This window comes from Chrysoperla carnea, chromosome 5 (assembly GCF_905475395.1).
Source record: "Chrysoperla carnea chromosome 5, inChrCarn1.1, whole genome shotgun sequence".
NCBI classification, from domain to species: Eukaryota; Metazoa; Arthropoda; class Insecta; order Neuroptera; family Chrysopidae; genus Chrysoperla; species Chrysoperla carnea.
This window is the reverse complement of record NC_058341.1, coordinates 56,385,221-56,403,459: the sequence shown is the minus strand read 5'-3', so window position 1 is coordinate 56,403,459 and position 18,239 is coordinate 56,385,221. Positions and strand designations below refer to the sequence as shown.

At 29.9% G+C, this 18,239-nt stretch overlaps 1 protein-coding gene across 1 annotated transcript in view; it reads left to right on the top strand.

The window, feature by feature from the left end:
• LOC123301473 (synaptic vesicle membrane protein VAT-1 homolog-like) overlaps window positions 1–18,239 on the top strand; it is a 74,378-nt gene that overhangs the window by 53,860 nt on the left and 2,279 nt on the right. Inside the window, exons 3-4 of the mRNA XM_044884213.1 lie at window positions 384–599; window positions 17,577–17,728. Of these exons, the coding sequence (XP_044740148.1) occupies window positions 384–599; window positions 17,577–17,728 (368 nt within the window). The remainder of the gene's footprint in view (window positions 1–383; window positions 600–17,576; window positions 17,729–18,239) is intronic.

Here is an 18,239-nt window from a genome sequence, read left to right as displayed (position 1 = left end):
TACCATAGCTTTTAGCATAGGAACTGAAAATACCATGCTAGAAATATCTTAAATTGATGTTTAGACGCGTCAAGCTTGAAAACACAGCATTTCTAAGAACCATAACAATTTAAACTATGGTAGACTCGTCAAAATGAAGCCACTCATGAAATTTGCAATGTGTTGTAATAACTGCAAAAATTACGTGATCTATTGGGAACTAAAATAAAACATAATCACAAATGACGTTTAATATTCTGCTGTAATACAGTAGAAATAAAAATCCAGTAGAGTTCTGATTTCATCACTAAAAAATATATAAAAATAATAAACTTATATTTATATAAGTAACCTTTTACATATAATAACACATTATGAACTATGTATTTTTTTTTCTTGTACAGGTCGGTGACCGTGTTGTCGCTTTACCAGAGTATAGAGCATGGGCTGAATTAGTAGCTGTCCCTGCCAAGTACGTGTTTGCCATCCCAGAGGATTTAAGTGCTTTAGATGCGGCTGCTGTGACAATGAACTACATTGTTGCATATATATTATTATTCGAGTTGGGAAATTTAAGCTCTGGCAAGAGTGTTTTATTACATTCAGCTGGCGGTGGTGTGGTAAGTACATACCTTGTTACATATAGTCTTGCATCTATCTCATCGTTTATTTGTTTACTACAGGGTGTGATTTTTTATAACTAGGTAATGTAGGGTGTATTTTATGTTCCAGGCTATTGTTTTTCAAATTAAAATTTATTCCAGAATTATTTAGTTTAAATACGGCATTTGGTAATTTTAATGCTTCCTCCAGACTTTCGCGAAGTAACACGAAGTCGGACGAGAAACAAAAATATAGAGGGGATTGATACTTATATCACTCGCTTGTCCTCGCCTCGCCTTGTTCGATTTCTCTTATAACCTGTTTTTTGCACACGAATCAAAGACAACACGATATGTCAACGCGAAGCATCTCAGCCATACCAATGAAACACTTGCGAAGTATGCTGATGAATCCTTTACTTTGGCTAACTTTGGCGTGAATTGGAAGGTAAGACTTATGGTGTAACCCAATTAGTCGCCACTTGCCGCTGTACAAACATACTGTGTTATTTTGACAATTTCAAATATTGCCTATAACAATTAGAGCGTGTCAGATTTAAAAGACCGTTAGCTCGTGCAAAGGAATAATTCTGACAGGAAAAAAGATTGTATCAATCGAAATCTAAATTTGCATCATACCTTGAAATGGAAAAATGATCAAACCTATCACAATCTTGATTCCTGGAACATGCAATTGCTAAAAACAGTAACTTTCAAGTACTTCAAGCATTCTCTTGTCTATAGCAGATTTCTATATTGTTTTTTGCATGTTCCCCAATATTCTTTGTTAGAAACAAAACATAGCCAAGAAATGAAAAAGGATACGCCTTAAGTCTTTTAGTTTTTCTCTCCAGCTTGAGACCGCTAAATTATTGTATATCATTGCTACCTTTCGATATGGAGGCTACAACGGCCCTGCTTGTGTTCAATATAAGAAGCATACTTATAACACCCGAAAATCATTCCTCTACAAAGCCAATTCTACACCCTGTAGTGCAAAAATAAATGATGGACATTAACCTTTCATCTCCTTCACATATTGTTTCTAAATGAAGACAATTTTACATAATAATAATCCCTAATGATCAATGACACAACCAGTATACATTATATAACTGATGACATATTATATAATTTTTCTTTCACTTTACTACATTTTCCATTTTAATTTTCTACATAGTAAATCATGTTTTTTTTTATACATGTGCATGGTGTTCTATCGTGGCTTATAGTCACGTGACAGGATTACAAATATAACCTGCCTAGTTGACTTGACTGTCTCGTTTTTCGTTGCTTTTTTTATATGAGTAATTATATTTATAAGAAGGAAACTTTTGAAGTTGATGGCGGTCAGTCATCGTTCTAGTCATAAAATTATTCAAACAAATTTAGTGTACGTCATGTTTGCATAGCTTTGTGTAATTACTACGGAGTGATCCAAATAAAATTGTGTTGTGTTTTAATTTTTGGCAACTTAACTTTTCTACTTTCCTAAAATTTTTACTATTAACTTTTTTTTTAAATTAATATTTATAAAGTTATAACGCTTTCAGTGTTGCAACCACCGGGTGCAGGGTTAATAAAAAAGAGCTATGCATAATGTAATGATGAAAATTCAATATAAAAAATATTAATGATAGTGACATAATTAGAAATCAATAATTTGCTTTCTTATCTTCAAAAACAGCAACTAACCGTTGAAATTTTTTGTACGATCAATAATAAAATTGACAAAAAAGATAGAAAATTTAATTATCTATAGTAAAGGTTCTTACCATATCTGGCCTGAAGGGCACAGTTACAGAGATATAAACCGAAACTGTTTTTCTCAAAAATGGTGGTACCTCCACTCTTCAAATTTGTACAGATTCCGTACATATACATTCAGTACCTGATACTAAATCTATTAAAAAAATAACTCCTGTAATTTAGTGCAAGAAAAAATTCTTAGTTATTTGCAGTTGTAATGCAACTGCAAATTGAACTTCAAAAATGTTAAATTTAGAAAAAAAAGTTTAAAGTAATAGTTGTTGGAAATTTGTAGATTAAAAAGTTAGGTTATTATCAATTTATTATTTAAACAATTATTAGAAAAGATATCGATCAAAAAGTCAACATTTAAATCGTAATAGTCGTATAAGTCGTAAACGGTAAATGATACAACAAATATTGGTGGACAAAAATAATAATAGGAAATTTAATTATCTACAATAAAGGTAAATAGCATTTTTGGTCTAAAGTGTACGATTACGAAAATATAGACCGAAACTGTTTTTCTCAAAATGGCGAGACTTCCACCCCCTTTTTTTGTAAGAAGTTTGTGCATTTACATTCAGTACGTGATACTGAACCTATTTAAATAAAAATAATAACTGATATATCTGATAAACTAGGTCCATTGCACCAAAATTTAGCTAATATTTGAATTTTGATGCAACTGAATTTTTGTCACACTTTGTATTCTTCAATAACAGCAGATGTTCGGGTATACTTTATCACTTTTAAGTAAGTAAAAGTGTATCAAAATAAGAGGAGACCCCAATTGAACTTGAGCTCTATAAACACATTCCGTTTAGTGTTGATGTGATGTGTATTATACAGTCTGCGTCAATTAAAATATTTCCATTACGAATTAAATAGTATTCCATTCAGAAATATTTTATGATTGAAATAAGACTTGGTATTAATTTATAATGAAAAAGATTATTGACTGGGAGGTTACATTACGGGTTCGAATCCAGGCAGCGGAAAGTGTGAACAAAAAAGTTAATTCGACGGTAAATTGATCACACTGTCTTTGCTTGGATAAGAACGATGTAACCGACTCCAACCACAACATAAAATTAATTGTATTTTCGGATGTAATTTTACGAGTAAAGATTTTAAATGTTGTATTACTATATTGAAAATGTTTTCAGCTCCGTAACGGTACAATGTGTTACATACATTCCTAATATGTACGAATACATATGGAAGAAATTCTTATACCATTCAACCGAGACATAGGGTTTATTTTAAATGATCCATTTCATACTGTGTTTTCTTGAAAAAGGGGGATACCTTTATTTACAATGTGCTCCTGATTAATATAATCGTATTTATTATTTAAAAAAACCATCGTGAGCATCAGAGATCCTTCACTAAGATCGTATTTTACCTTCATTAGGTACTTTTTATAATTTAATGTTTTCTATCCAAATGAGATATCTTTTTATATTTTTGAACATATGAAATATTTACATAAAATGATTGGAAGGAGAGTCGGGATGTCGGAAACTACCAAAAAGCAATTCTGAGATAATTTTCTCTAATCCTCTAGCTCAAATTGAGGAAGCTTTGGAGTAGTTCAAAGATTTGAAAACCGCGCAAAACTATGATTTTTTTTCGATATTAAATGGGGAGATGAGGTCTGAGAATTCGACACCCCCCAAAAGGCATTTCTTTGGCAATAACTCAACCCACTTACAGATTTTTAACTTCCTAGCTCAATTTGGAAAGATTTTAGAAGCGCACAAAAAATCAAAAACGGGAAATACATATTATTTGAAACTAAAATGAAGTCTTTGCTATTTAGCTATCAAAAGCTCATTAATCTTAGTAGGCCATAGGTGCCAAATATTTAATGTTAAGTATGTTCTGCGTGACAAATTTTTTTAACTCATAGTTAATTATTTATTATAGCCATAATGTCTACTGCACATACTCATACCGGATTCTTTCCATATTTTAATATTGTAATACAATAACATAGTTTATTCAAAAATACAAACAAATGCTGTAACATTAAAGTTAATTTTTGGAATACAATAAATTGATGGTATTTCTGAAAGGACTATAATTCCCTGAGTACAATAAAGTTTCACACATACTCATACAATAATGCTGGAGCGGATATCTATAAATAGCAAAATTATAATATACTTTATTTCAAACATTCGATTTTATGACTACATAAAAGAAACTTCTTTGGTCCTACTGCGCTGCGTTGCATTATATACTGTGATTTGATTGTGTACTTACACATATTTAATTAATAACCAGTCATTCCTTATTGCTTACTTACTCAGGGTTAATTTATTTGTATAGTGAAACCTCTGAACAATTACGAGATTCTTGAACACATTTTTTAATGGTAAAATAACGAGATTGTTTTGAGGTACGATTTGACGTAAATGTCTCTTCCCAGACTAAATCGAAACAAAATGTTTTGTCAAAATACATTCTTTATAATTTTTAAATTTTAATCTTTGTAATTTAATAAGAGAGTGTCTATAATAGTACACTTAATAAGTCGGAAAATGTGGAAAAGTGATGGAACAGCTCCGATTTCAAAATTCTTATGTGTACGTGTTCTTTAGACCTTCAGGAATAATGAGCCGCACTGACTTTGGGAATTTGAGGGTAGTTTTCCCTCCCCTAAAGGACTCGCAATAGTAACAGTGATAAAAAATGCTAAATTTCACCCCGAAAATGGTCTCCGGAGGGATTTTGGGGGTCGCTAATCACGAATCCGATGTCAAAAAGCAACTGTAATGGTTGATTGCAACTGGAGATAGAAATATGTCTTCTTAGCTTTATATTAAAAAAAGTTCCATCCGAGGAAGGATGATAGTAATGACTACGGTAGGCTACGTAGAGATAGGGAGGGGTTCCAAAGAGGCTGGAATTGAGCTACGTAGTTTATGGCGCTTTCTTATTGTGAGAGAAAAATGAATCTTCAACCTTCTATATCTCATATGTTTTTATGAATTTTAGCTGAATATTTATTTCAAATCATATTCTCATATCAAAACTCACATCTATCCACATAAAGAATTTTACCCTTCTTAATATTGATTTAAACAGTTTTTACTGTAATATTGCTTTTAAAATATTCTTTTCAAAGAAAAAAAAAAAAAAAGAGACCTCGACTATGTTGTCAGTACTTGACAATTTTTTTTTGATAAATTAAATCAAATTTAATTAAAATAATTCAATTGTAAATGATTTCAGATAGCTAAGATTTTTTTATTAAATTTTTTTTCCTCCATATACTATGAAGCCCAGGGGATATTTAACCAACTTATTTTAACATAGACATAAAATCATCTATTAAGAGGCTATCGTCAATAGCGAACTCATCAATGTATTTATTAATTTTTAGTTTGTGGAGCAATCATAAACTTTCTGGATTCTTTAAAAGATAAGTTCCCGGCAATGAGAATTAAATTTCAGTATAAAAAAGTTCTGAGATATAACCTCTCAGTTTTCTGACCTTGAAAAAATAAGTTTTCAAAATGTACTCTAGACCTCGGAAACTTCGAAAAGTTTTCTTCATTGCAGTTAACACTGAAATTCAGTCTCTCCGAGACAGAAACTAAAACATGAGGCAACCAATTCTATCACATTACAGTAGTCAGTGTTGGATTCGCATTTTAAACAAATTTTTAATGGGTTTTCTGACTCTTATAGGTAAGAATATCCACTCTTACACGTATCTGGGATATCTTTGCTGTTCTTATTTTTCTTACATATAAAAAACATTCATTATTTTCTTGGGATCAATTTTAAATGTCATATTCCAATGTTCTACCATTGTAACTCCATTGAATTTTTATATGGAGGTCGTGTGGCGTTCATATTAGATTTCATTTTCTTTCTTCAATTTTTTGTAATAATTTCTCAGAAATTGATTGTATGTACTTTATTTATTGAATGATTTTTATTTGACACAACAATGAATTTGTATACATATTCCCGTGGGATATTATCTTTTATATTGAATGTTTATTGTTAATATTAGAAAATTCTTAGAAAATTGTATGGTAAAAATACTCCTCTTTTTTTTGTCGTTTCTTATTTAATAGACATGATGAGACTAGACGCTGTGTTTATTAAGACGATTCACTGTCGGATATTAAAAGCTTGGGAAAATGGTATTGAATTTCTTATTGTCTAGGGAAAACTTACCGATGAATTCAGAAGAAAAAACTATGCCTTAAAAAGTGGATATGCATACACAGTTTTATAAATATTATCGAAGATAATAAATGAGAACTCTAGGATATTTCGAAATAAATTTCGATTTTTGCCCCAATTTCTTAGATCAGTTTTTGTATTTTTAAAATACGTATTTTCGACTACCAAGTAGTCATCATCAGTAAGAATTAGCTAGTGATTACTCTTATTATGAATGTTACTCTTTGCTAATAAGAGTAATCACTAGCTAATTCTTACTGATGATGACTACTTGGTAGTCGAAAATACGTATTTTAAAAATACAAAAACTGATCTAGGAAATTAGGTCAAAAATCGAAATTTATTTCGAAATATCAATTAAAATTAATATTAAATGTAGCCAAATATATATTAGTATTAGATGTAGCTCACAGATGATGCCACTGTCTCTGCATATATATAGATTGTACATACATGTAATAAATAAAAAATACTGTTGTTTTTTATTATTTATTATTTATATAATTTTTTCTAAAAATAATGATTGATAACACATCTAGACATAAATATGGAACTATAACATTTCATTTCATGTTAAATCTTTTGTATTTTTTTTTTTTTGTAAAGTTTACCACCAAAAAGTTACATTTTAACCTAGTAGAGGTTAACCTCGCTCGCCTGATAAGGTTTCAGTGTAATATTCTATGGTCTAAAAATGTGAAATTCTACAAGTAACATGCAAAGGAAAAAAATTATAAAATAATTGATTATTAATTAATATTAATAGCAGCAGGGCTACCGTGGCAGAGATTACTTTCCTAAATTGTTTCTATTGTAATAAACCTATTGAAATTCAATTCTATTTTCATCAATTAAAAGATGAGGCTATATTTTTTTAATGCTGCATCTTACCAAGACCAAGAGAGCTATTTTTTATTTTCAAAAAATAATTTTCTTTTATAAAAAATTGCTTCATTTCCAATTTAAAAACTCAATAATAGATGATACACGCTATAAAACTTTCCGAAAATAACCAAACATTATTGTATAGAAAAAATTTTCTTGCAAATGGATTATTTTATTAAAATAATCTACTACCTACTTTGAGAGTTAGAAATAAAGTAGGTAATCCTCAAAATAAAATAAACGAGCTCCATCACTAAGGTCATATTTTCCCCTCATTAGGTGCGTTTTTATTGAACCACCTTTGTCTTTCCAGTTTTTCGAACTTATTAAAAATTTTCAAAAAGACACAAGAAAGAAAGCTGGGAAGTTAGGTTTACCCAAAAGGACTTTTTTAACACAACCTCAATTAATACAAAAATTTTAAACCTTTCAATTCATTTTGGAGAAGCTGCAGACGTGCCCAAAGCCATGTATAAATCGCGAAAAGACATTATTTTTGGATATAAAAAAGAATGTGGAAATGCTGCGAAATGTATATACCTTGAAGACACTTCTTTAATACGGAGACCAATTTAGAGCGGCTGTGGTGATGCACAAAAGACATATATTTTATATTTGACTAGCTTGATACCCGCCCGCTTCACTGGGCTTAAAAGTAAAAACCACCGCTTTATAGCCTCCACCTCTCTTGATCTCACTTATTCCTCTTTCATAAAACTCGAAGGAATTGCTTTACGAAGCTAAAATATTTGTACAATTTTCAATTTTCTTATTATATTTTGTAAAATAGTCACAATTCATTGAGTATATCAAAAAAAACGCCAATGAATTGCTTGACATTTACTATTATAAATTTTTACAGAAAACTTTAATTTATGGTTTAAAATGATTATCATAGATGGAGCAGTAAAATGTCTGAATAAATCTTTTTTTTTTAATATATCCTTATAAATAGGTTATAGTTTGTGATTTTTCGTCATCTAAAATAAAAAATGAATGTCCAATAACTCGCCGAATGTTGTATTCAAAGTGTGTAACTGTCTTTGGTTTATCGGTGTAGACAAGTGACTTTACATATCCTCAAAAAAATAATCGAATTAAGTTAGATCACACGATTTTAGAGCCCAAGTTTGCAAGTGGCCAATTAATTAATCTTATTCATTATGAAATAGCAAATCAAACTAAACACTAAGCAATTATAGTCTGCTGTCACATCGATTATCAAACAAAAACGTATTGCCAACTCAAAGATGTGATCCCCTAAAAATATCGTTCTGCTAAGTAAACTCTTCCCGCTGATCTTTGATTTGATACAGTGCATTAGTCCATATTTTCGGACGGAATAAGTCTATAAAGAGTCAATTTTCGAAAGTATTACTTTTTTTTTTTCTGAACATTTCTGCGAAGGAAAAAAAAGAGGCAGGTTAATGTCCTGTTTATTATTAATGTATTGTTATGTTATCGCATTCGTATAAGTAGACTACCCACTGCCTTCTCTCTTCTATGTACAGCTGTGTTTTCGATCATAACAACCGAACGTAGGTAGAATTATAGGGCGTTATACGCTATGTCTCTGCCAATTCATGACGAATAAAAAAAAACTTTCATTTTTCTCTTTTATGAAAAACAGTATATTTTTATTTCGTTTGTCTTTATAAAAAAGTTTTTTTTTTCTCTGAAAAGACATTCAACAGTTTGGTTGTACAAGAAGTTACAGAATAACGAATACGAGTTTTTAATTCTAAACTCTGAAAAAACCGCGATAATAACAGGAAAACTCAGCATTGTCCAGAGTGGCTGCAAGTCGGGAAAATCTGAATTGTCAGGAAAAATTGAATACGATCGAGAACACAACATTTCCATTCAATTTGGATTTCCTTTGATTGATTTCAATACTTCAATTACTTTAGGCAATGAATTTTATCTAAGTCACAAATTTTTTATGATTTTTTCGATTTTATCAATTTTTTTTGTTTTAGTTTATCGTCACTTTTAAAGATATCAAACAAGTCAAAAATTTTAGCATTTCTGTTTTTGGAGTATATGGGGCTAAGAAGATGCAAAAGAATCAAAATTCATTTTATTTAACGACTGGCGTTCAGTTCTCGAAATATAGCGTAAATTATCTTTAAATTATAGGGCTTCGTATACTATTTCGAGTGATATCCTTGAAAATATTGGACCAATAGTCAAGTGAACACGATTTTTGTATTTTTTGAGTCAAAATTACTTTGAATAGAGTTTTACCAAAAACAGAAACAAAAAATTTTTGAATTTTTCCAAGTGACCTGAAAATTGAATTGTAGTAAAAATTTCTGTTCAATTTCAATGAAACTATCAGTAAACAAGATAATTTGGATTTCAAGAAATTTAGAAAATGTTTGCCTAGCAGTCGCATGATTTTTGATTCCTTATTTCACTAGAATATCGAAAAACTGAATGCTCCATTCTGATATAGCTTTTGCAATGCGAAATAACTATTCTTACTCATTTTGTACATTTTTCATTTTATTTAAGAGAAAAATATGTAAATGAATTTCCTTCTTTTGAATGGAAAAATATGTTTACTGTTAGTGAAAATTAGATTGAATTAAATTAACATTTATCTTTTTTCCATGTAATATTTTTTTGTTGATAATTTTTCATTCATAAAATTATAAAGAAAATCTGAGAAGAAAATTAGCAAGAAAGCATATTTTATGTGACATCTATTGAAATTCGTTTGTACTTTATTCTATGGTTTGTTTCTTAAATAAAATACATTAAAATGTAAATTTTTAAGTGAATTACAATTTTCGAGTTTAAATAATTATGCATATTCTACATAATTGTAAAATGTAGACGATTCTTGAAAAACGAGCTTTTATCGAAAATGTTTTTTGTTTTGGGTAAAATTTGTTTTATAATCGGTAAGGCAGAAAATTTATTTTCCCGTCTAAGCGAATTTTGAGAAAGAAATCAATTGTTAATGTTGCAACGGGCTCTAGCGGACGTAATTCTAAATCAATCTGAATAAATTTTGATACACCTTTTTTAAAAATAAATTTCTTTGATGAGAAAAATTGGCACGTAAAAAGTAGAGAAAAAAGTTTGAAATTTCGTAATAAATGTTAATAAAAAGGAAATATTTAATATGGAAAATTTTCCAGAGTATTCTCTACGACTGTACATATCTTACGTGGCGTCTTTTTTTTGGCTATGTTTCGAAGTCAATTTTTCATTCAGTGAAAATGAATTGCTATAATGATTTCCCTAAATTTAACAGAAATTTATTTCCAAGAAATTTACTTATCATTACATAATGATAATTATATAGTTATATAAACATGCAGCTCAGGTATTCGAATTTTCTAAAATCTATTTTCCAAAATATATATAAACCAATTTTTACATTGTTTTCACACCTTGCAAAAAATTTTAGAATAAAACCTATCGTAGTATAGACTTCTATATAAAAAAAACCACACGCTTCGCTGGGCAATTTTAACTTTAGATTGAAAAAAAACCTTCTAGATTTTACTTCCCTTGCTCTTACTTATTCCCAATTTTGTTAACAACTTCAAAGGTTTTAATTTTCGGTGCGGATTGTCTATGTTTTTCGCTGATAGTGTGGCTTGTTACAGGTGAAATAATTTTTAAAATCGGTCCATTAGTTTTTGAGTTTATCTATTACAAACAATCAAAAAATGAAATATTTTCTTTTTTTATAATTCGTGTAGATAGAAGATAACTTCAGTTGGCGAAAAATTGTATTTTCTAAAAGCTTTAAAATTCAGTAAGAGTTTAATCTATAAAATTTCTAAAAAACAGGGAATACCATGATAAATTATTCAAAAAATTAGGAAACAGGAAAGTTAATTATCCTGTCCACAATGCAAACAAAATATCAGCATAAACTTTCTTTCGAAATATATTGCTCATGTCTTTTTTCAGGAAAACTTGATTTAGACTGGCCATTCTTGACCATCCAAAACGATCTCAAATTTGAAATTAGCACCAACTGAAATTAAACATAAGTCATTAATGTATCACATTTTGAGCTTCTAAAAAGATATATTTTTTAGACAGATTTGGAACTGTTAAAGGAAAGCATTTAAAAAATGATTCAAATTAGGATCTTTTAAATTATGACGGCAGAATTCTTCCTGAATCAACCTGTATAGTGCCTGACATACACTTGACTTCTCTCTTCAATATAATAATAGAAAAATATGGTACTTAAAATGTTTGATAGCGGTTGTTGATTACACAACTCAGAAATTGAATACATTGCATTCAACAATAATTTAACAAAAGCTTCGACTATTCGCTTGTCGATGCGATATTCCCTGTTGTTATTTTGCTGATACATATTCCTATTGTCATATATATGCATAGGGTAATGTGTGGGACCCCAGATCATTTGTAGTACCTTGAATCATACGTAATTACTTGTAAGATATTAATATGTATGAGATAGCAACTATATGAAGACAAACTTTACTTACTAGAAGGCAAGCAGCCAAAAGAATTTAATCCCGTTGACGTCCACGCACTCCTGCTGTTCTTAAACAGATCCAAATGGTTCAGGGAGTAGTGACCACGGATGGGACAACCTATTTTCGGTATTACAACGGACCCTTTAGTCTAAGTGTGTCCCACTCCAGAGAGAGCATGTCTATAGAAGAAAGCTGTATGATTTTATAGCCAAGAATGAACTATAAAGGTTAAATGTTGAAGAGAGTATTTTTTACATATTAATGAAGGTAATTCTAGGTAAATTACGAAGGTATGATCCATGGTATATTATGATCTTGACGAATGAATCATCAATGTTTATCATCTGTTTAATAAATTCTCAAAAAATAAATGGTTTAGGAATAATAGTGTTATAAGAAGAAATTATTTCTATTATAAAATATTTTTTAAACATCACTTTAAAAAGGCACATTAATGTAAATTTTGATCGCTGGTATTACACTTTCCCTTTGATACATACACACATAGATATATACAGTAGTAGTAGGTTTTTAGGGTGTGTTCGACGCCCTTCTACCATTCATTCACTCACAGTCACATCCAGACGCGTCGTATTGATCACACACATACAACATAGTTAAGTTGTCCGAACATAACGTTGAGTTTGAACTCGACGCAGCTAGTTGAACAATAATGATCACATCCTCGTTTCGACGTTCACGTTACTCATCCAAAATATATTATTTGAAAATTTATTTCAATTTATTTCATATATCTATACATTTGGAATGTCCAAATACAGACTGCTCCATAATTTTGTTTCGCTTTGTGACATATCGAGAAGAAACGAGTAAATTCTTTTTAGCAAACCTTTGCTTACCAAAAAAATTGCCAATTTTACCAAGCATGATTATTCAAAAATGGAATTGGATATTATCTTTAAAGATTAGCGTAATATTTTTCTGATAATGTAAAATATAGTATACACTGATTAATTAGTCCAAAGTGTAGGGCCAAAATATTTATGACTTGTATCTCTAATTACCTGAGGTAAATGGTAATATTTAAGACGTGTACATCTATAATTATGACTTGTGTTTCTAATATTGATCCCGATTTTTCAATAAATACGTATTTCGGCTACAATATTGTCATCATAAGTATGAAAGTATCATTTTCCTTATGATAGTGATTCTCATCCAAGTGCAATTTGGCATCATGTTCCCCCCAAGAAATTCCAACCTCTTACTGCATGAAAAATTAATTTTTTAATTTGCAAAAACGAATAATATTGTTTTAAATTAATTTAATACATTATTATTTTGCCAGTATTCTAAAACCGGTTAATATTTATTTTTATAAATTATATTAATTCCTATATTCTCTTGGGGGACGTAAAGCCGCAACAAATGCCTTCCACCGTACACGATTCTGAGCCATTTGCTTCATTTCTTCTTCTATCTCTTTCTCGGCTTACCTCTTTCAGGGTATCTAGAGTCTTCTACGTTTTCGGCTTACTTGGGGGTTTCAGTCTAGGGTTTCAAAATATCACTTGAATCATTATGGTTCTACCTTCCCGAATTATTCTCTTTGATTGTGCTTTCCAGAGTGATGCTATCTTACTAATCACTTATTTGGTAACATTCATTTTTTGTGGTTTTTTCGATTTTAAAACAAATAAAATATTTACTAACACTGAACAGTACACATTCTGTATATTAGTTATTGCAAAAATTTAAAAAACCATATACTGTATTGCGGAAAACTATTTATCGTGTTGCGTATAAAAATTGCGTGACTTAACGTTTATTTTCTTTGGAATATTTTTAAGTCCTTATCATTTATACGCACGATATTATTAGATCGAAAATATAAAATTATTAATAAATACTGTGGATAACAACAGTATATTTCAAAATCAAATATCTCAATTTACACATATTTTTAAGTCGAATTTCCTTCGAAAGTTAACGTTTTTCGAAAAAATATTACAAAATAAAAAATGTTAGTTATTTTATGAGGATCAACTTTCTAGCAAATTTGCTGAAGCCAATTTTAATAAAAAAAAAAACTTTCTAATTTAAAGTGTTTTTCTATTTCTTATTGTTTTGGATCTAAATTGGCTATTAATGAAATCCGAAGAACTAGGTTCAAATCTGATGTCAGAACATGATGTCTCCCATCAAATTCTGCAACTTTTGTATAGTTATTTTTTTATCGGTTAACTACAAAACGAGATATTTAGGTGTATTCATTAAAATGGCCCACCCTGTATGCGAAAGTTTTGCATAAAAATAGGAAAATTATTTAAGCTAGGCAGGGGCAACTAGACGCATTCAGCACCGTCAAATGTTGAACATGCCATAGATCAATATCTCACATAGTCACTCCGAGAGTTGTTGATAGTAGAGTATATAATTCGGCGAAGTAATTTTGAGTATCTTTATGTTTTATGGGCCACTCTACCAAGCTATAATTTGGCTTGATTTTTAGCTATTTAACTTCAGGAACTGATATCTGGTGAATTATTAGCTAGATAATAGTCGCAGATATTTTTATAGGACTATTTTATCCTACGATACCCTACACTTATGTACCCGAAGACAAAATGTTTCTTCCGCAAATTTTTGAATTTAATTTTTTTTATGAATATACCTACCTGATGAACGGATGTTTTTTCACGCGCATAATTGGATAATTCTTTAAAAATGAATAAAAGTGGTTTAGTTACTTTTTTTTATCAGACACATGTTTTGAACAAAAAAGTTAAAAATTCGATTTCACTATATAAATATATTTGCGAGTCGAAGATAACAATATTTTCTAAATTATAGATCCAAAAAAAAAAAAAAAAAAACATAAAAATGCTCCTCACACCTCTAGACTAAGAGCCCATAACAAAAGAAGGCAAACCATCGAACACCTCAAACTTATAAAGTGAAAATGGCTGGAAAACAGGTTTGACATCTATTAAATGCGAAGTAATGTTTTTTTACTATGGCAGACGTCATAGTTTAAGTTAAGCTTCATTTTCTGCGCATTCAAAAATAATTTATAACAAAAGGTCTGTCAGAAATTAAGCAACAAAAAATCTCAGCCAGACAAATTTTTTCTTAAATGGTTCATTATTTTCTAAAAATTGTATAAATTTCAAGCAGATGTTTTAGAAAAAATACCATTTTTTTGTTAAAATTCATAAAAAATAACAACAACAAAAATGTTACTAGTCTGACGTGCGTAACATTTTTTTTACTTGTTTTTCAACAATTTTCACTTTATAATTTTACTCGAACTGTATAATCTACTATCAGCAACTCCCGGAGTGAATGCATAATCGAACTGGACAATATTATTTACTATACGATATGTTAAACTATATCGTGTTAACTCTGAATGCGTCCTGTGTCTCCTCTCTCGTAATACATTGCGTATAAATGAGATTATAGTAAGTAGGTTATTTTTCTTTATTAGTTTTTACGGAAGTTTCCTTTAAATCCTCTAATCCATTACAGTGAATTTAGTTCTGTCTAATATTAAATAATCTTCTTAAACCCTTCTAAATATTATTTCTTGTAAGAGATTCTTCAAATTGTCTAAATAAATAAGAAGCAGAGCTTCTGATTGGAGACATCAAATGGTATTAAAGATATACCTTGATGGAAAATGGCCTGACAAAAGTTGAATTATGGTCTTGAAGTATAATCTCTAAAGCTTTCCTGTGATGCCATTTCCCTCAGCACCCTTTCGACACACATGTAAAAGAGTAAATATATATTAATACCAGTTTTTGATGTGTTAATATGTTAATACCAGTTCAAGCATAACATTTAAATTCTCTGGACTTTTTTACAATTTTCGATTTCCTCATTATTTTCTTGGCGACGCCAGTTCTTCCCAACTTTCAGTTATAAGTCCTTTATAAAATACATTATACAAACAGCGGTGAGATACGTGATACGTGACATGGAGGAAAGGACCTTGAAATAATTTTAATTTTTTCCTTTGCTGCTTTGGTTTTTGTAAATTTTTGATTATTTTTAGGGAACGAAGAGGAATCTATAAATTTTATCGTTATATTTCCTGGGGAGTTGCACAAGCTAACGAGAAGGGATGGGAGGGGGGATTAAAAGCGACCAAATTTTGTGTGATGTATTTTATGGATATCTCCTAAGTTAATGCAGATCTTTAAGTACATCCGCTTAAAACTGTTTTGAGAGCTTTATGAATATTTATTCGTTCTACAAGTTTCTACCATTGAAGTTTTTCTATTTTAAAAATTAAAGATTTTACCGAAACGAAAAGTTTTTCTCGAACTTTGTACACTGTGTGTATTATCGGCTAGGATACAGTTGAGAGTCTATTTAATGCCCTGCGTTGTTCTATCTCGCATTTGTCTTCGCTTTGATCGATTGAAGGATTAGTACGTGGAAGTAACTCAATCGACAATGACGCAATAAACAAAAGAAGAAACAAAATTTATGTTATTATGGAAGTATATATAATGTTTTGTACATTAATTTATTTATTATGTTTTTGACATAAAAAAAATATGCTCGAGAAGGGGGGAGTAAAGAATCCGGGACTGTTGGTGTGAACGAACATAACACAAATGAGTTGAAAAATAAATGTTGAGTTAGGTTTTGATAATATTTGTTCCTGTCGACTTACTTGTCAATTGACAGGCGGACGACTGACTGACTCGACTATGGTGATATACATTTATTTAACGCGACCGCACCCAAGTCATTACGCACTTCTTTCTCATTTCCTTCTTAACAGTTTTTATTTATTTTCATAAGATCGAAAACCTGTTGAAAATCTATCTAACGATTCAAACTTGTGGAAAGAACAATATTATTTTTTATAAATAATAACTGTATTGTATTTGAAAATCAAAATTTTTATTGCCTCTGATTTTGGAATATTAAAGGTAAAGGAGGCTTAAAAAACACATAATTCCAGTTCATTTGGCGATTTTATGTTAGTTTTTACGATGTAGCCAAAAATATCTTGAATTTCATACGGGGTTTTAGGCGATACCATCAAAATACTAGAAAAATCGTTAAATAACTCCGTTTTTGGTGATTTTTGGATTAAAAATTGTCTATAAATCAATATTACAGTTTTATCAAATTCCGAAACAAAAAGTGTTTTGTGTGATTTTTTTAAAGTGGTCTCTGCGAAAAGACATCCCTTAAGAAAATTACAAAAAATTAAGGGAATTTGTTTGCCTTCAAATTCGATACAACCCACTATACATGGTAATTTTGATTTAAAAAAATTTTTGTCTCAAAAATAACAAAAATCGGTTTCATTTGATGATCGGATGCATAGTTTTTGAGATATCGTTAAAAATGCCATAAAAAAAGTGATTTCTCGAATTGATTTCAGGCGATTTCTTAGAAAATATTTGTTTGGTATTCAAATGAATTAAAATTTAATGGTTCTAGGTCCTTGTTCTAAAAATCATTAGACATCATCGGATCTTCACGGATACATTTTTCTTTTCAATTATAAAATGTTTAATGTCATCAAATTCTGGTTTGTTGTTGATACCATGAAGTCCATTAAAAAAATGTTTTTCCTACCCTCTTGAAACTTTAAATTAAATGGAAAATATTCATTAAAAAACTTTTTCTATTTACTTTTCAAGTGTACTAATGAAAATTATTTTTCTAATTATTTATAATATAGGGCTTAGCTGTTGCACAATTATGCCGTACAGTACCAGATGTTACGGTATTTGGTGTTTGCTCCGAGGGAAAACATGAAGCATTGAAAGCTGCAGACAGTCCAATTGATCATTTGTTGAAACGTGGAAGTGATTATACAGCTGAAGTTCGAGCGTATGTTAAATTTTTTAATAAAAATTGTCCCTTTTCAACAGCTCCCTGTAGTCCGGTAGCCAAAGAATAACATGAGCAACAAAATTTGAAAATATTTATTTTATGCAATATTTCCTCAGAAATTAGGGAAAAATAGTTTTGCTACGATCAGACATCGACTTCCTTTGTTGAAGTGAACGTTTTTATTTAGTTTTCGATTGTAGATCCGTTTTAAGAGATCATAGAATACTGAAATAAAGTTCGTTATGAAACAAACTAAAACATAGAAAAGAAACGGAATTTAAATGTTAATAACAATTGAAAAGAGATTTTTCTTGTTTCAAAATTTCAAAGTACAATACTATAAAATGAACTTTATCAATCATAAAGAAAGTATGGGAAACGATAGTTTTTTTGAATGCCTAACAAAATGAGCTTGACTCATTGCAAAATAATAACTGCTTATTTTCAAAAATAATTTTGATCTCTAAATTTGTCAAAATTATCCCTTTAACCCGGAATACGAGGGGCC